The 21016-nt window shown below is 41.8% G+C and overlaps 1 protein-coding gene across 1 annotated transcript in view; it reads left to right on the forward strand.

Moving 5' to 3' along the window:
- LOC124718966 (tubulin-specific chaperone D) overlaps window positions 1-21016 on the forward strand; it is a 189516-nt gene that overhangs the window by 100909 nt on the left and 67591 nt on the right. The window contains exons 10-11 of the mRNA XM_047244636.1: window positions 7694-7874; window positions 19367-19525. Of these exons, the coding sequence (XP_047100592.1) occupies window positions 7694-7874; window positions 19367-19525 (340 nt within the window). The remainder of the gene's footprint in view (window positions 1-7693; window positions 7875-19366; window positions 19526-21016) is intronic.

Below are 21016 nucleotides of genomic sequence, written 5' to 3' on the forward strand. Positions count from 1 at the left end.
ATTTCAAAGCTATGTAACCTGTGGGTTTTGCTACTTCTTTTGCATCCACCCTTAAGATGCCAGTCACCAAGTGTGTTGCCTCCACACAAACCCAGACCATAGCTTCAAGTATGAGCATATGCACTTGCGGGTGTGCCTATGGGGGGAAACACTCCACTTGAAACAGAAGTCATTCGGAAGCCATCAGCAAAGGGCTTACCATCATACCATTGCCCACGATCAGAAGCCAACTAAGCAGCCCTGCAATCCAAGCACCACCTCCTCTCATAAATAAAGAAGAATGACCTTCGAAAAGTAGTTCCAAGTCCAAGAAAGTGGTAGTTAAACCTTCGGATTGGCGAGCTCTCTCCCTCTTTGATCTGGACTACACCATTGAGCGTATGAACTTCCAATCGGATGAACCGGAGGGCCAGGAACTTGCTAACGTTCTTCCTGACTTCCCTGGTCATTGATGACAGATGTCACTTCTCTCCTGTCCCTCTTACCATGACCATACAAGCAATTGCCGTGAAAGTTCTACCACCCTTTAATATCACAGTGTGTTCTTTCTATCTTCCACCTAATGATACTTTGGATGCACTCCCATGACCATTCCTACTAGCGGGGGACTTCAATGCGCACAATGTGCTGTAGGGCTCGGCTACCATTTGCTCCAGGGTTCAGATGATTGAGCAACTTGTCCGCTCTGAGATATCTGCCTTCTGAATGTGGGTCAGATGACACGCTTTTCCACAGCTGTAGGGTCTTTTTCAGCCATTGGCCTTTGTTTTGTTCCCCAGCTATTGCAGACTCAGTTCAGTAGGAAGTGGCTGCAGATTTACATTCTAGTGACCACTTCCCAGTGTGGATCCATCTGCCGACTAGGATGATGGCTGACAGCAGACCACACAAATGGCTGGTACAAAGGGCAATTGGTTGCAGTAAAGTCGACAAGCTATTTTTGAGCAAAAGGATTGTGCACAGGAGACAGTGGCCCACATCACTTGTGAGATCAAACGGGCTGCTGCTGAGTCCATCCCCTGGTCTAGTAACCATGTCAGGCCTGTACCTTGGTGGAATGCCAACTGTCGATTGGTGATCAGGGCCAGATGAACAGCTGTGCAGACCTTCAAACACTGTCCAACAACAAAAAACCTTCATGCCTTCAGATCTGTGAGAGCACATGCGAGGCGAGTGACAAAAGAATGGAAGCGGGCTTCCTGGAGGAATTCACGACTTCTATTAATTGTTCCGCTTCCATTGCGCAAGTTTGGGGGACTCAATACGACGAATTTCAGGCAAGGGCAGTACGCTTCCCCTTATCCTTGTCAAGTAATGGGATCTTGGTGGGCATGCTAGAAGACATGGCACAGGTTTTAGCTGAACGTTTCTGTACTGTCACTACGTCGTCCAAATGAGCTTCTGCTTTTCAGGTGCTCCGTAGGACTGCAGAGATAAGGAAGTTCAATTTCTTCTTGCATAATGAGGACATCTACAACCTTCCGTTCTCCATATGGGAACTGGAATTAGCTTTGTCTGCAACCAGAGACGCTGTTGCAGGATGTGATGAGGTCCAGTACGTCATGCTGCATCGTCTGTGCCCTGAAGCAAAAGGACCGCTCCTCTCTTGTTTCAATCAGATCTGGTTTGATGGAGAGTACCCCACAACTTGGAAAGGGGAAATATTAATTCTATTCTGGAAACCACGCAAGGACCGAAGCACCTCTAACAGTTACCGGAGTGTAGCCCTTAGCAATTGTATGGGTAAGACTCTTGAATGCATGGTCAACCGCCACCTTGTCTGACTGCTCGAATCCTAAGGTCACCTGAGCCGCTTCCAGAGCAGTTTCAGGTGCTCCTGTTCCACCCTTGGCAACTTAATTCTGCCGGAGATGGTGATACAGGAGTCGTCCTTATACCGAAACCATTTGGTTTGTGTGGTTTTTGACCTCGAAAAAGCATATGACACTACTTGGAGGTACAACATCATTCGTCAGCTTCATGAACGGGGGCTGTGTGGATTCCTACCACTTCGTATCCAATCCTGTCTCAAGGACTGGCATTTTTGATATCATGGTGGCGATGCCTTGTCTGTCTGCTATATTCAAGAGATTAGGGTCCCCCAAGGTAGTGTCACATTGTTTGCCATCGCTATCAGTGACATTTTCTCTGCAGTCAGGAGCCCTCTCAAATACTCTTCGTTTGTGGATGACTTTATAATCTTCTACTCTTGAGTGAAAGTGAAGAAGAATTACATGATCTGCTGGATGGAATGAACAGTCTAATGAGAACAGAGTATGGATTGAGAGTAAATCAAAGAAAGACGAAGGTAATGAGAATAGTAGAAATGAGAACAGCGAGAAAACGTCAGGATTGATGGTCACGAAGTAGATGAAATTAAGGAATTCTGCCACCTAGGCAGTAAAATAACCAATGATGGACGGAGTAAGGGGGACATCAAAAGCAGACTAGCAATGGCTAAAAGGGCATTCCTGGCCAAGAGAAGTGTACTAATATCAAATATTGGCCTTAATTTCAGGAAGAAATTTCTGAGAGTGTACATCTGGAGTACAGCATTGTATGGTAGCGAAACATGGACTATGGGGAAAACTGGAACAGAAGAGAATCGAAGCATTTGAGATGTCGTGTTACAGACGAATGTAGAAAATTAGGTGGACTGATAAGGTAAGGAATGAGGAGGTTCTGTGGAGAATCAGAGAGGAAAGGAACATTTGGAAAACACTGATAAGGAGAAGGGACAAGATGATAGGACATCTGTTAAGATGTGGGGAATGACTTCCATGGTACTAGAGGGAGCTGTAGAGGGCAAAAACTGTAAAGGAAGACAGAGATTGGAATACATCCCGCAAATAATTGAAGACGTAGGTTGCGAGAGCTACTTTTGAGATGAAGGAGTTAGCGCAGGAGAGGAATTTGTGGCGAGGCACATCAAACCATTCAGAAGACTGATGACCAAGGACAAGGATAACTGGTTTTCAGTTCTCACTCAAGGAGACTACTTGTGTCAATTTTAACCAACCAGTGCTCACAATGGGGGTGATATTTTATGTTTGCAAGAAACTGCACTTTTTGGGTTTATTATTTGACTCAGTATTAACTTGATTCCCACACCTAAAAGACCTATGAACAAAGGGCTTCCAGTAATTGAATATTTTGAAATGCCTTATTGAATATTTTGAAATGGCTTAGTGTAAAAATGTGGGGAGCTGACACTTCTTGCCTCCTGCAGTTTTATAGGGCATTTGTTTAATCACATTTAGATTATGGCAGCGTGGTCTGCGGATCAGCCCATACGTCCTATCTCAAGATGTTAGGTGCCACCCACCATGAGGGCATTTGGATATTGACTGGAGCCTTTCGGACCAGCCCAGTTTCGAGTCAGTGTGCAGATGCTGGTGAACCACCACTCTGGATGTGGTGCTGTATCCTTTTGGCTCAACAGGCACTGCAAATCTCACCGTCAGCTCAGTCATTGGCATTCAGTGCAGTGGTCCAACCCACCATTGAACAGCTGTTCAGGAATCGGTCCCATGCGCCCAAACCATTTGGGGTACATGCTCCAGACTGTCTCAATGGTCGGGATCTATCAGGCATCAAAACACATAGCCAGAGATGGAATGCATTTCCGCCTTGGTGTCTTCAGTGGCCCAAGTGATTTTAAGCTTGACACAGTACAAGAAAATTTGTTCTCCAGATGATGTTTTTACAACTTTGTTTTCATCCATTTTAAGTACGTACCACAATTTTATCATTTTTTATACAGATGGATCCCAGTAAGAGAATGTCCTCAGTTGTTCTGCTGTTTTTACTGATAAGGTTTTTGAAGTTTATCTTCCCAAACAATTTATAAATTATGATGTGAAATTATATGGCATTCTGATGTCACTGGAGAGGAATACAGACAACACCTTACAAGATATCTTATCTGTTCTGATTTACTTAGTGCACTGCGGGCTCTTTACCAAATGTATCCAGTAGACCAGCTGATTAAGCTCATCCATGACTCCTTATGGCCCCAACACCATGGCAAGGTTGTGATATATTGCTGGGTACCTGGCTCATCGGGATACAGGGAAACAACGGGGCTGACAAAGCTGCCAAGGAAGCATGTTGGGATGGTGCTGTCCATCAGTGCCCCACCCCATTGCGCACCATCATCTCATTTTCTGACAGATGCATCAGGCGTCAGTGGGAGACTGAATGGTTGCAGAGGACAGAAAGGCATGGGGACTTCATGCCAGCCTCAACGTTGGGTGGAGGTTCTGCTTACCAGACTGTGCATCAGATGTAGCCCTTTAACATAAGGCTCTCTCCTCTGGTGGGAGGATCCACCATTCTGTGATGTTTGCCACTTTCAGTTCAGCATATTTTGGCAACTTGTGTCCTATATCCTGATATTAGGGCAGGCCTCAGTCTCAATGGCAATCTGCCCACCATCCTCACAGATACTGATTCCAGTGTTACAAGAGTGGTGAATGCCTAAATTGGTGAGGAAGGGAGGCAGACTTTAATACATTATAACCTGCCCCACATGTGGGGACAGCCTTCGTCCCCACCTGTGAGATTGGCATGCTGGCTTTTCGTCAGGGCACTGATGACCATGATGTTGAGCATACCTCACCTCAAATCATCATTGTCATCATCATCAGTGGTTATCCAGCCCCACTACCCTCATATAACCCTCTGTTAACATCCCAAAATTTCTGAATCTCAAACCTCACCATTGTTTCCCAGATCCCTCAACATGAAAAGTAACTTAATACCGGCAGAAAGAACCGGAGTCCACCACCTAAAATCTCCCTTCCTTGTTCCCACTCCAGCACTACACAGCGTCCTATTCTACCAATCCACCCGCTACTCTTTCTTTCCACTTCTCATCTACTCTACTTCCCCCTCCCGACTGCACCTAGCAGCCCTACCCTGTCCCCACCATGTCTCTGTACACTCTCAAAGCACCACTACATCTTCCCTCACCCCTCCCCTGCTGTCCCTTCCCTTCCCTGCCCATGCTGCCTGCTTACCCTCAGCACCCACACCTGATGGTCCCATTAGATGCAATTGCACTTCACAGTTCTGGCCACACTGGTCAGTGACAGTGGTCGTGTGTGTGTGTGTGTGTGTGTGTGTGTGTGTGTGTTATCTACTTCAGAAGTAGTTTGCATGTCTAGCACTCTTTTCCTTGTGGCTGTCTGCCACTCAGTGGCTCCTCTATGTGGTGAGTAGCAATTTATTCTTTACATAATATTGTTGTTATTCCATCCTGGACTTTCCATTGCATAGTCTAATATTTTCTCTTTTTCCAAACTGGTGGCTGCCTCAATTGACTCCTGCCTGCCAACCTGTGCAATTTGAGCACTCTTCGTTTTGTCTCTTAATTAAAGGATTTCCCATAAAGAACACAACTTTTCTGAATAACATCGAAATTTTATCAATGAAAGTAAGTAATTCACTTGTTACTGCAGTAGATACTGCCTGTCATTATGTATGAAATGCAATATTACTAAAATACTCTCCACAACTGTTATAGGCATCCAGATAGCTTCATAGTCACACTCAAAATCAACCTCATTAGAGACAAGTATATGTTCCATGACTCGCTAAATATATCAGAAATTTCTGCATCAGTTTTCAGCCACTTCTCGGTTCCGGGAATAATTTCAGTGTGAAAAGTTTTCTGGGGGGCAGCAAATTCGATAAATCTGTTACAAGTACTTTGACAGTTTACTGATTTTTGAGAGTCGAAGCATCTTTACCCTGAATGCAGTCTGATTTCGCTGTCTGCATGTCGACTGACGAGTGTCCGTCAGAGTACCTCAAACAACCACCTAGCATAAAAAAAGTCCAGTGTGCACTCCAGAAGTACCTTGCTACCTAAATACCTGATCTGTCAAGGGGAGTCTTACAACTCTACTCCTGATAAAGCAGGTCTGGAAATCTGCTCCCAAGACCGTCATAGAGTTGGCAAAGCCTTTGGTTGAGACTCCCCCATTGGCTCTAAATCATAGGACCCCTTTCATACCCAGCAAACAATGGTGCCAATTGTGAGCTCTGCTGGCAGCTTTCATCACTTCTACCAGCGGCCTGTGTGAACTGAGGATGGCCACAGAAGCCAGGTGACGTGTGTTACTGGAGACAGTGAGAGTCACAACTTACAGTCGACTGCACTCTACATGCTCGATAGTTGCAGACATGGCCGCCTCCACATCTCGGATGAGGGCCCCTCAGCAGAAATACTGAAGGCACATTGACCTTCTTTTCCAGCTCTGAATGCTGTCTCCCTAGGGGGCTTCACAACGTGCCTAACTTAGAGCATCTGATAACTAGCAAACTCTGCCCATGTGTGCCTGCTTGCCCCCTGCTGAAGGAGCAGCCACCTGCTCATGAACAGGGACAATAAGCAAGGCCAGCATCAATATTGGCCCACGACTTCAAGCTTCGCACACTCGTTACCAGCTGTCACTCACTCTGTGGCGAGGATGGGTTCCCCATGACAGGTCCACTGGAAGGTGCCTTGGCAGCAGAGCCTGTGGGTGAAACAAGTAACATCTGAGTGTTCCATGTGACTGGCCCAATGCTCTGCCACCACCACGCCCCGAGGCAGAAAACTGAAGACAGTGCCTTCAGCTGTTTGTGAACTGCAACCAGCTCCTCTTGTGTCCGCACATAGCATGCACACATCCTGCCCATCCTAGCACACAGCACACAGGAAAAGCTGAATATATAACTTGTTACTCTGTAGGTGTGTAGCAGATGACAGTTGGAACTTAATATTTAGGTAATATTGATGAACAGGGAACTGATCCATAATTTTCACTTGGCATGTATTATTCATTTTACATTGTGAATATCATAGTAAACGACACGTTTGAACATTTACATTTGTTGAATAATTGATGGTACTGACATAACAATCAGTTGCAGATTCCTCAGTTGTAATCTAAGTTATGTTAAATATGTATTTGTGCAAAGGCTTCAGCTGTCAAACATCTCCTACTATGTTGTGACCTTACATGTCAAGCCCTTCCCGTGACCATTGTCCACCCTATTTGCCACACCATCTGCACAGCTGTGGGTCAAGTTGTTTACTATTCACTCTGCATTAGTAAGCACTGTACAAGCTTCAGTCCAATGCTGATAGGAGGACGGGATGAGAATTAAAGGTGATAGAGAGGAAGAGAAATGATAAATGAAATCAATACTTAATAACGATGGGGAAAGTGGAAAAGGAGATAGGGGAAAGATCAAAGAAGGTGGGGGAGGGGGGAGAGGAAAAAGGGAGGGAACAGTGATGAGGTCTTGGAGGGTGGCAAGATGTCATGCTTTTTATTCTTTGTCCTGTATATTGGCAGTACTTAGAGTCTTACATTCTCAAAATAAGTACTGACCAGCCATTTTGTCCTTGTAATTTTATTCTTCTTTTCAAGTGAATGTTCCTTTTGACTCGGGAATTACTTTACAACTGAAAACAATTGTAGGGGTTACCAGTAACTTATTTTGCATGCACTCACGTGCATGCGCATCTGAAACACACACACACACACACACACACACACACACAGAGAGAGAGAGAGAGAGAGAGAGAGAGAGAGAGAGAGAGAGAGAGAGAGAGAGAGGGGGGGGGGGGGGGGATGTATTTGTATGTGTTGTATTATATTGCAAGATGAATTTGTTAAGATGTAAGATTTCCCTCTAGGCACTGCACAACTTGACACCTAGAGCACCAGAGTATACGGCAACTGCAGTGATGGATAAACTCCTGACGCAAACCTTATCTATTGACATGAAAGCTCGCCATGGTGCTGTGCTTGCAATTGGTGAAATTGTCCACGCGTTGTCATTATTGCCCGGAGAAAAAAAAATTGAAGACCATTTAGGTGAGTGAGGAACGTATAAGTTTAAATGCAGGTAATTTTTACCATTGTTCATAACTTTTACTGTTTTCATTACTAATTTTCATATTGTAACTGTGGAATTAATGTTCCTTTCCAAAAGATTGAGCTCTTTGGTCTGATCTACATAACCTACATTTATATAATATTAATGGGTTATGGATGTTACAGTAATGGAAAACCAAAGACAGGAACAACAAACAGAAATGGGGAAAGACAACCCTCATCTGTGGCTGATAAAGTCACATATACCCACGTGTAACAGCACAGATGGATGGGTGTGTCTGGGTATCTCTCTGCTCACGAGAGAGGATGTGTACTTACATTACAAAAAGATCAGTACATCAAAAAGCATATATCAGCCCTGTAATGTATGTAATCTATGGACCACGTGTCAGTCAGCCTTAGCTGGCTTGTAACCTTTCCTAATTTTTATTTACTGTCTAATATGATAACAACACCCCCCCGAACAGTTTTGGTGTTACACCGGGCTGTACATCTGAGAGTATACAAATGTATATAAAGTGTGCCATCTGTTTTGTAATAAAATCAGTCAGCAGGACAGAGGCATGTTTGCAAGGTTCCATGAGTCCTAGCTTTCCTCCAGCAATTCCACAGGAGTTATATTTTTTTATTTGTGCATTTATTTTGACTTTTAGCAACAGATAACCAATTGTTGTACAAAACAAGGAATGATCACTGACTGTGACACAAGCATGGGATCTTTGTCTTTTGCTGGCAAATGCTCTACCGACCGAACTATTCGAGCTCAACTTGCGATCTATCCTCACAGCTTTACTTCGACCAGTACCTCATTCCCCTGACTTCCAAACTACACATAAGTTCTCCTGCTTACCTTGTAGGACTAGCACTCCTGGAAGAAAGAGTCTGGAGAGACATGACATAGCCACAACCTGTGGGATTGTTTCCAGAATGAATGTTTGCTCTACAACGGAATGTGCACCGGTTTGCAACTTCCTAGCTGATTAAAACTGTGTGTTGGGCTCGAACAAGGATAAGTGCCCTACCAACTGACTTATCGAAGCACAACTCACTCTCATAGGAAGTCTGGAAAGCAGGTGTTGAGGTAATGGTAGAAGTAAAGGTGTGAGGCCGGGTCGAGAGTTGGTAGAGCACTTGCGTTCGAAAGCCAAAGATCCGAGGTTTGAGATCTGGTCCGGCACACCGTTTTAATCCACCAGGAAGTTTAAAATGCGTGCAGAGTGAAACTTTTTGTGGAAAGAAATAATTATGTTTAAAATAAAAAAAGAAACATCACATAGTAACTATTGTAAGTGAAAACTTTGTCACATTTGTGGAGAGACCTATGGCGTGTAAAAACTTCAGCTTAGCAATGTTTAAGAAATTAAAAATCTCTTTTACAACAGTAATAATATGATGAGAGTCAGGAAAGTCCAGTTTATTTTTATCAGTTACCATATTTACCCGCGTATAAGACGATTTCCTCCACCCGCACTATTTTAAGAGGCTTCTTGAGAAAAAATTATTTTTTATCATGTTCTGGCTTATCAAAATTACAAACTTTTATTGATGTAAGTAATCTGCCTAATAAGTTACCATTATACCTATTCTAAACTTATTCCATTTATTGCTTGTCTACTTTTTGATAATACAATAAAAATAATATTAACAAAAATAAATTGTTTACATTAATTTTTATCCTCACTGCTTCTTTTGTTTAGCCTGTCATCTGTGGTACCGCTATTCTAAATCGTCATCATCATCATCATCATCATCATCATCATCATCATTATCATCATCCTAACAGGACAAATGTGGAACTTCTTCAATGCCACAGATATTTCGCTGCAGCTTCCAAATACATTGTGATGAAACACCCTGCAGATTTCACTTATATACTGTCGTGAGAGTGTTACAATGTTTTTTGCTACAGAAACAGATCGTCTGTCCGATGCTTCCTCATTGTGTGTGTAGAGCCGGTAGCTGACACACCCCGCATCATTCGCATCATACCACACAGCAAGCATCCACAGCATTGCTGCACAAAACACGTAACTACACCACTGGTCTCAGTCAAGGCTTTTACCATCTCCTGCAGAAATGTGTGCTATTGTTGAATAACTGGCCAATTTTAAAGTCACTTCAATTCAGAGTACAAATGGAGGCAGACAAATTGCAATATAAACATGGTAGAAGTTCTTAAAAAGCCAATGTATGTGGTATACATTCCTATGGTTGACACCAAAACAAAACTTGCTGCCCGCTTACCACTCCTCTTCCCACACTCAATATAGTTCTCAGCTAAGCTTGTGTCACTGTTCTCCCACAAAGCTGTGTGCTTGAGCAACAATGAAACATGGTCAACTATATCTTCTAGAGTGCAGGTCATATATAACAACAGCAACTAATATATAAGTAAAAGGTTAAAATCACACTTTCTCTACCATAATTTATTCTTGTGATAACAATTACTGTAAGTTTAATGTGATTTGTTTCATTTATTAGACATTTAATTCTGAATTAATTTTCTTTCTCGTTTCATCTCAATGTCATCATCTTGTTTTTAAGCTGATTAAAAGCTGATAATATTTTCCCTTGATATTCTAGTACATGAACAGCTAATGAATTTTGATTTTCAACACACTTCGCAACTCATCAGTTTCTCATAACAAAATAAAATACTTGACTTGGGTTCAGAGTCATATAACGGTCTTTGAAGGACAAGATTTTTTCCTTTGAATCATACGTTTATTTAAAAAGCAGCATAAATATATGTACACAGTATCCATACATGTACGAGAACTTCTATTGCAGGCCTATTCAAATATAACAAAAGTTTGTGAGTTGATAGAATTTAATGCTATTTCCTCCTTTTTCACAAAATTGTCAATTTTTTAAGCAGAGCATTAGTTTGGTGTGGTGCCTAGTTCATAGTTTCTCGCATATCCATCCGTTGCACTAATGCTGTGAGTCAGACGTCACATGATTGTTGGGACAAGATCAATACTGTATCAAGTACTTATGCATATCAGGAAATCTTCAGCCTATTTGAATGAAAGTATTGTTTGCTAAGCCCTACCCTTCGGAACACTTCAAAATAAATTTGTACAAAACCTCAATAGCCGAGGCTCCATCTGTAAATGTAAGATGCCCCTTAAATGAAAATCTTTTATTCAATAAAATAGTGTAAGTTAAAACTAAACTGGCAAATCTGATTTGCAAAATTCCAAAAAAACACACAGGCAAAATTTCTAAGCCATTTAAAATAAATACAGATGTAGGACACTTGATTGCTTATCTCCAGACCTCTTCAACTATGTATTAGAGGAAATTACTAAGAATTTAGAAGGAACAGGTAAAGGAATATCAAATATCACGAATAAAACTGGGAAGAAAGAAGCAGTATATTGAAATAAGGTGCCTAGGATTTGCAAATGATATAGCTCTACTACGAGGGTAATCCCAAAAGTAAGGTCTGCTATTTTTTATAAGTATAGAACTCTGTTTGTGTGGCAGTTGGTCACACTGTTATGAAGAGTGCTTCACGCGCTGTGTGTACCCATGCGCACACCATGCTGAGGCGCTCAGTCTTGGCTTGGCAGCTGCTGTGAATGGAGCTCCCGTTGGATGTTACCATCATTTGGTTTTTGAACGCAAATGGCACTGCGCCAATTGAAATCCTTCGCCAATTGACAGAAGTGTATGGTGAGTCGTGCATGGATGTCAAAAAAGTTCGTAAGTGGTGTAGAGAGTTTGCAGCTGGTCAGACCTAAATTCATGACAAACAAAGGAGTGGAAGACCATCAGTTTCTGAGGAGACAGTGTTGAAGGTTGAGCAAAGCATGCATGAAGATCGCTCTGAATGACCTCTGCATGTTGGTTCCTGAGGTTTCCTGATGCATTACTCAGAGAATTTTAACAGAAACATTGAACTACCAAAAGGTGTGTGCAAGATGGATGCCATGCATGCTGACTGAGGACCACATGTGGCAACGAGTTGATGCTTCCTGCGCATTTCTTCACCACCTTGCAGCTGAACAGGACAACTTTCTGGACTCAATTGTCAGGGGTGACGAAACCTGGACATACCAGTTTACACCAGAGACCAAGCAACAATCACGCCAGTGGTGGCATCCTTCTTCACCAAAGCCGCGGAAATTCAAACAAACACAGTCTGTCGGTAAAGTCATGACAACCGTTTTTTGGGATCGGAAAGGGGTATTGTTGGTCAACTTTATGCCCACTAGGACCACAATTAACCCTGAAAGGTAATGTGAGACTCTGTAAAAACTCATACGGGCAATTCAGAACCAGAGAAGAGGAATGTTGAGTGAGGGTGTACACATTCTCCATGACAACGCTCACCCACACATCGCTAGGCAAACCATTGCTCTCCTGCAACAGTTTCAGTGGAACATAATTACCCACCCACCCTATAGTCCTGACTTGGCGCTCAGTGACTATCACCTGTTCCCTAAGTTAAAAGAACATTTGGCCAGAAAGAGATTCAGCTCCGATGACAAGGTGAAAGAAGAGGTTCATAACTTTCTGAACAGCATGGCAGCGAGCTGGTATGACATGGGCATACATTACTTTTGCATTTCTTGATATGCACTTTTTACTGTAAATATTTTTTGATAGTCCAACTTCTTGAATCTTTTCATATACGGAAGATTTTTCTCACTAATTTTTCTTGAATTATCACTCCTAGATACTTGAAATTTTTCTATTTGAACAACGTCAGTCTGTAAAAATACTGCTTTTTTATATTAGTGATAAATTTTGTTTCCTCTGCATAGATTCTTAAAGCTATTCCAGTGGCCACCTGTTCCAAGAGACTGACTTGTATTTCTGCTTCAGCCAAATTTTCAAATATGAGGGTAATCCCAAAAGTAAGGTCTCCTATTTTTTTATAAGTACATAGACCTGTTTATTTCTACAATGGTTTACATCAGTTTACAGCTTGAACATTTAGCTGTTTTTCGACATAATCACCATTTCTGTCAATGAATTTTTGTAGACACTGTGCCAGTTTTTGTATGCCCATGTCGTACTAGCTTGCCGCCATGCTGTTCAGAAAGTTCTTACACACAGCACGCGAAGCACTCTTTATAACAGTGTGACCAACTGCCACACAAACAGAGTTCTGTACTTATAAAAAAATAGGAGACCTTACTTTTGGGATTACCCTCATACATGCCATGAATTTGACAAGTCCTTGGTTGGGCTCTGGGTACGTGTGGTACCAGATGTGTGTCCACAGGTCATATCATTCTAATAAATTATAGCTGGTTTTTTGTGGCCTCAAAGCTGGCACCTTATAGCATTCAAATTGAGTTCCAGCAAGTTCAGACTGCCTGAATTTGATGGCCAAGACGTTACAGTGATTTCACTTTTGTGCACCTCAAGCCACTGTAGCATGATCCGGCCTTGTGATGCTGGAAAGTGCCATCACAAGTGAGGAAGACATCAAGCATGAAGAGATGCAGGTGGTCCGCCATATTGTTCACATAGTTCACAGCTGTCATAGTGCCCTCAGTTACTATCACAGGCAGGCTTAATTGAATGTCCCCATAGCTCACAAAAGTAGCACATGCGTCCGTGGTGTGTTACATGCTTCGAGCAGCCATTTTCCTGAATGACGACGTTTCTGTGTGCGACCGTTAACCTGGTGTAATGAGAAACATGACCCATCTGACAGGGGATACATTTGCATTGATCCACATTCTAATCACAGTGATCCTTTGCCCACTGCAATTATAATTGACAGTGTAATTGGGTGAATTGGAAACAAACGTGTCATCTGGTACAGAGCCACTTACTCGACAATGCGCAGTGAACAGTGTGTTCCGAAAAACTTGTGCCTGCACCTGGCACAGACACCACCTTTATTGCTTTACAGCACAGGCAAGCCTCTGACCTCCACACTCTATGACAAGGTGTGGATGTACGAAACATTGTCACCTATTCGTGAATTCAGCGTCTTTCAATTGGTTTCCATAAATGCTCATGACAGTAACATCCAAACATCTGACCAGCTTTGCTGCGTCTGAGATGCTTGTTCCCAGGTGCTGGGCCATCAGTGGATTTTCCATTTGTGGCCCATATTAATGCGGTTACAAACGTCTCAAAAATGAGATCGACAGGAAGTGCAAAATGGCTAAGCAGGCATGGCTAGAGGACAAATGTAAGGATGTAGAGGCTTATCTCACTAGGGGTAAGATAGATACAGCCTACAGGAAAATTAAAGAGACCTTTGGAGAAAAGAGAGCCACTTGTATGAATATCAAGAGCTCAGATGGAAACCCAGTTCTAAGCAAAGAGGGGAAAGCAAAAAAGTGGAAGGAGTATATAGAGGGTCTATACAAGGGCAATGTACTTGAGGACAGTATTATGGAAATTCAAGAGGATGTAGATGAAGATGAAATGGGAGATACGATACTGCGTGAAGAGTTTGACAGACCACTGAAAGACCTGAGTTGAAACAAAGCCCCGGGAGTAGACAACATTCCATTAGAGCTACTGATGGCCTTGGGAGAGCCAGTCCTGACAAAACTCTACCATCTGGTGAGCAAGATGTACGAGACAGGCGAAAAACCCTCGGATTTCAAGAGGAATATAATAATTCCAATCCCAAAGAAAGCAGGTGTTGACAGATGTGAAAATTACTGAACACTCAGTTTAATAAGTCACAGCAGCGAAATACTAACGCGAATTATTTACAGACGAATGGAAAAACTGGTAGAAGCTGACCTCGGGGAAGATCAGTTTGGATTCCGTAGCAATGTTGGAACACATGAGGCAATACTGACCTTACGACTTATCTTAGAAGAAAGATTAAGGAAAGGCAAACCTACGTTTCTAGCATTTGTAGACTTAGAGAAAGCTTTTGACAATGTTGACTGGAATACTCTCTTTCAAATTCTAAAGGTGGCAGGGGTAAAATACAGGGAGCGAAAGGCTATTTACAATTTGTACGGAAACCAGATGGCAGTTATAAGAGCCGAGGGGCACGAAAGGAAAGCAGTGGTTGGGAAGGGAATGAGACAGGGTTGTAGCCTCTCCCCAATGTTATTCAATCTGTATATTGAGCAAGCAGGAAAGGAAACAAAAGAAAAGTTTGGAGTAGGTATTAAAATCCAGGGAGAAGAAATAAAAACTTTGAGATTCGCCGATGACATTGTAATTCTGTCAGAGGCAGCAAAGGACTTGGAAGAGCAGTTGAACGGAATGGACAGTGTCTTGAAAGGAGGATATAAGATGAACATCAACAAAAGCAAAACGAGGATAATGGAATGTAGTCGAATTAAGCCTGGTGATGCTGAGGGAATTAGATTAGGAAATGAGACACTTAAAGTAATAAAGGAGTTTTGCTATTTGGGGAGCAAAATAACTGATGATGCTCAAAGTAGAGAGGATATAAAATGTAGACTGGCAATGGCAAGGAAAGCGTTTTTGAAGAAGAGAAATTTGTTAACATTGAGTATAGATTTAAGTGTCAGGAAGTCCTTTCTGAAAGTATTTGTATGGAGTGTAGCCATGTATCGAAGTGAAACACGGACAATAAATAGTTTGGACAAGAAGAGAATAGAAGCTTTCGAAATGTGGTGCTACTGAAGAATGTTGAAGATTAAGTGGGTAGATCACATAACTAATGAGGAGGTATTGAATAGGATTGGGGAGAAGAGAAGTTTGTGGCACGACTTGACAAGAAGAAGGAATCGGTTGGTAGGACATGTCCTGAGGCATCAAGGGATCACAATTTTAGCATTGGAGGGCAGCGTGGAGGGTAAAAATCATAGAGGTAGACCAAGAGATGAATACACTAAACAGATTCAGAAGGATGTAGGTTGCAGTAGGTACTGGGAGATGAAGGAGCTTGCACAGGATAGATTAGCATGGAGAGCTGCATCAAACCAGTCTCAGGACTGAAGACCACAACAACAACAACAACATTAATGCAGTAATTATCCGTCAGTCATTTCTGTTTGTCTTACATACCTTCTTTCCTGCATCATGTGCCCTTAACACCACCGGGCTCCGTTTGATCTTGTGGTGGGTAGTGATTGTAATGTTTTGACTAACTGCTCTAGCAAAATACAAAGAAGAAACAGTGGAAACAATACGGAAAAAAGACTTATATTTTTGGGAGATTTATACAGAATGAATAGGCATATCAAAAATGAATGCCAATAGGCTTATCAGCACAAATTTTCATGTATCTGTGCAAAAGAAATTAACAATAAGTTGAAGTGGTCTCTTCCACTCCAGAGTTGTTTGTATTGATTCCACTTGTTTTATAGCTAGGTTGTGAAAGACTCCCTTCCGCCTGAGCAACAGTATCTGTATTACTATAAACTTTGCTTTTTAAAAAAAAATTTAAATTAATTAATTAATTTTTTTTTTCTATCAGAAATCTGTGCCCTCTTCACATCTTTCTTTCTCATAGATGGAAATTTCTGCCACCTACAAATTCAGCATGTTATCTTCTCATACTGTAGTGCTGTATTGTCAGGTATCATCAGTTTTTTACCCATAATCACTGCATAAGATAAGTATGTCAAGGAACACGTAATACATTGGGCAGTCATTTCAGTTTTGCTCATACAACCTTTCTCTTCTCAAACACAATATGCAGGTTGAACATTAATAAGATGGACAAACTGCAGAGTCAGATTCCTGACTGGAAATGGAGAAAAAAATGTCATATGAACATGTGTCCAGAGATGGACGGTGTGTGTGCACTGACAACGAATCATCCCGGAACACAGGAGACAGCTGCATCAAATCCATATTGCATTAGATGTTTAAAGTGGCCTCCATGGGATGTAATGCATGGGTTCACATGTCACATCATGGATTGCCATACGTTTTCGCGTGCTCCAGCCTCTCTCCAAATAGTGTCACAGGCATTGTGAACACACTGTTGAAGGGTCTGCACATCAGGAACTGGTTCAACATATACAGCACTTTTCAGATGCTGCCTTAGATAAAAATCTAGGGGGTTAAGTCTGGTGATATAGCTGGCCGTGCTACAAGGCCTCTGCATCCTATGCAATGTCTTGGAAAAATGTTATTGAGGTGTTGGCTAACTGGAATGCAGAAGTGGGGTGCTGCTCCATCATGCAGAAACTACATAACCTGCCATGTTACCAAAGGCACGTTCTCAAGTAGCCCAGGCAGAGTATTTTGCAGGAAGTCCAGATACATTCCTCCATTGAGGTGTTGCAGGATAATAACCAGTCCAAGTATGTGGTCGTCAAGACTCCCTGCCCACACATTGATGCTGAACCTAAGCTGATGAGATGCCTTGAACCATTCCCTGAGGATTGTCTGTAGCCCACAGCTGATGATTAAGCAGATTGATGATGCCAGTTCTGGTAAAGATTGTTTCGTTGATAAAGAGGGCTGATGATGGAAAATTCATAATTGTTATGGTATGGTGCAAAACCATCAACAAAATTCTTCCCACAGAGGGAAACATGATGCTGATTCCCCTTGCCATTGTTGCAGGTGATAGGGATAGTAGCAGTTGTTGTGAAGGATACACATAATCGTACTTCAGCTTATACTAGTTGGTGAGCCACTTGCCTGGAGCTTGAACTATGTTTCATCTCAATATCCTGTAGAACCTGGTCCTCCAAATCTGGTGTATGCACAGTCCACTGCATCCCAGTACATTTGTCTGTCTGAAAGGACGCTGACCACACAGTTGCCCACAAAGGGCTTGAAGTGGTGTGTGATGTTTTTGGTGTCTGTGAGGGTACTTGTTTTGGCATAGCGGTGTTGCTTCACTACCATTTCCATCTGCTTGTCTGTGCACAAACACCATCTCAGCTTGTTCCTGACATGAATATTGGACCATTCTATTGCTTAACAGTACACTGTGTCAATCACACAGCCTGCAATGCACAAGGAACACACGGCACTTAGTCAGAGGAACTTTCATTAGTCAGCACCGTCTACCATGGCAGTGATGTATTTCCAGACACATGTTCATAGAATCTTCTTTCCTCCATTTTCACTCAGGAATGCCTCCCTGCAGTTTGTTGGTTTTATTAACATTCACCTTGTATATGTTGGGGCTACCTTTGCTCTTTCCTCTGCCTATCTTCTTATGCGTGTTCTCCGGAGTGAACCCAAGAGATATCTGACCTGTGGTCCTGTTCTTTGCTACATGATTATAATCTCTGGTATTTATTGCAGTGGGCTACTACTAGATAATCCTCCATAGCTATAGCTCCGAAGCCTTCAGATGCCTTCTGCTTGTTGAGGACGGACTTCTTCATGTCAGGTCCTACCTTTACTATGTTATGAACTACTTTCCTTTCTTTCAGTGCAGTTTTAAGTTTTTAATAAACTGTGAATCAAAATGACCCCTTTCAAGTTCCCCTTCAGATGATCTCTCTTTATGTGCTGCATCACCATTTCAGTAGGGATTAGGTATTATTGAAGTTTTCTGTCTCACAGTAATTTCCAAATGAGGCTCTGCTGCAGTATAGTTTAGTTCATTTGTTTTGCAGTATAATCTGCTGAAGCAGATTCAACAATAACTGTCCTTTTCATTTTATGCATCTGCTTTATGTAGATTTTTCTCTGTTATTGACTTGACAATAGTTAATTTTGGTTGTACATTTTTTGCATCCTCATTTATATGAGACTTTACAAAAATAGAATTGCTGTGTTTTTTAATTGCATCATTAATTTTGGTGGCTACATTTGCTCCTTTATTTGTGTACAGATGTGTCTAGCCATTACACTGGGATTAGAAAGTGTGCTCATTTTCTCTAGTTCAACAAGAAGAAAATAAAATATTGAACTGTTCCAGGATTTGTGAAATACGGACCTGTTTCATACAAACAGAAGGATGAGTGCAGTTATTACTTAATAAGACTGTGTCGCAGAGGACATTCAATTGACTAACATTGTATGTGATACCCAAGTAACATTTTTATTGTTTGTATTTTCAGGGACATTTTACATTACTGATGCTACTTTTAAAATATCTCTTTATTGCTGTATGTAATTAACTCACTTTCTTTTACATTCAGAAGTTAACCATTGACCTACAAAAATGGTTCAAATGGCTCTGAGCACTATGGGACTTAACATCTGAGGTCATCAGCCCCCTAGAACTTAGAACAACTTAAACCTAACTAACCTAAGGACATCATGCTTATCCATGCCTGAGGCAGGATTCAAACCTGCGACTGCAGCGGTTGCGCGGTTCCAGACTGTAGTGCCTAGAACCGCTTGGCCACTCAGGCCGGCATTGACCTACATTTTTTTTTTTCTTTTGTTATTTAATTTTCCATTATTTGTGATCATGAGTTCGTATGGCTTAATAACATGATTGTGTGTATATATGATTTTATTTATTTATTGTGTGTGATTCTGATTAACTTTGTGGAATATCTGACTGCATAATTATTGATAAATAAGCTGTCTAGTATTATGAACATTTCTTTTACTCATCAGTGCAAATGATATTATAGGTTCTGAAAGAGTGGAAAAAATCCGTGGCCTAGTTCCTCAGTTCGAGCAGAAATTCTACTTCCGAGGCATGGGAGGCGAGCTAATGAAACAAGCATGTTCACATCTTATCCAGAGGTGTTCAATGGCACATCTGCCATTTCATGGCACATCCACAATTGGTAAGTGGACTGTGGAAGATTTGTGTAACATTCCTTCGATAAAACTTTTGTAATCAGATTGTGAAGGGAGACGAAAATTTAATAGTCATGGGTGACTGGAATTCGAGTGTAGGAAAAGGGAGAGAAGGAAACATAGTAGGTGAATATGGATTGGGGGACAGAAATGAAAGAGGAAGCCGCCTGGTAGAATTTTGCACAGAGCACAACATAATCATAACTAACACTTGGTTTAAGAATCATGAAAGAAGGTTGTATACATGGAATAACCCTGGAGATACTAAAAGGTATCAGATAGATTATATAATGGTAAGACAGAGATTTAGGAACCAGGTTTTAAATTGTAAGACATTTCAAGGGGCAGATGTGGACTCTGACCACAATCTATTGGTTATGACCTGTAGATTAAAACTGAAGAAACTGCAAAAAGGTGGGAATTTAAGGAGATGGGACCTGGATAAACTAAAAGAACCAGAGGTTGTACAGAGATTCAGGGAGAGCATAAGGGAACAATTGACAGGAATGGGGGAAATAAATACAGTAGAAGAAGAATGGGTAGCTTTGAGGGATGAAGTAGTGAAGACAGCAGAGGACCAAGTAGGTAAAATGACCAGGGCTAGTAGAAATCCTTGGGTAACAGAAGAAATATTGAATTTAATTGATGAAAGGAGAAATATAAAAATGCAGTAAGTGAAACAGGCAAAAAGGAATACAAACGTCTCAAAAATGTGATCGACAGGAAGTGCAAAATGGCTAAGCAGGGATGGCTAGAGGACAAATGTAAGGATGTAGAGGCCTATCTCACTAGGGGTAAGATAGATACCGCCTACAGGAAAATTAAAGAGACCTTTGGAGATAAGAGAAAGACTTGTATGAATATCAAGAGCTCAGATGGAAACCCAGTTCTAAGCAAAGAAGGGAAAGCAGAAAGGTGGAAGGAGTATATAGAGGGTCTATACAAGGGCGATGTACTTGAGGACAATATTATGGAAATGGAAGAGGATGTAGATGAAGATGAAATGGGAGATACGATACTGCGTGAAGAGTTTGACAGAGCACTGAAAGACCTGAGTCGAAACAAGGCCCTCGGAGTAGACAATATTCCATTGGAACTACTGACGGCCGTGGGAGAGCCAGTCCTGACAAAACTCTACCATCTGGTGAGCAAGATGTATGAAACAGGCGAAATACCCTCAGACTTCAAGAAGAATATAATAATTCCAATCCCAAAGAAAGCAGGTGTTGACAGATGTGAAACTTACCGAACTATCAGCTTAATAAGTCACAGCTGCAAAATACTAACACGAATTCTTTACAGACGAATGGAAAAACTAGTAGAAGCCAACCTCGGGGAAGATCATTTTGGATTCCGTAGAAACACTGGAACACGTGAGGCAATACTGACCTTACGACTTATCTTAGAAGAAAGATTAAGGAAAGGCAAACCTACGTTTCTAGCATTTGTAGACTTAGAGAAAGCTTTTGACAATGTTG

The sequence above is a fragment of the Schistocerca piceifrons genome, chromosome 10, assembly GCF_021461385.2.
Source record: "Schistocerca piceifrons isolate TAMUIC-IGC-003096 chromosome 10, iqSchPice1.1, whole genome shotgun sequence".
Lineage (NCBI taxonomy): Eukaryota > Metazoa > Arthropoda > Insecta > Orthoptera > Acrididae > Schistocerca > Schistocerca piceifrons.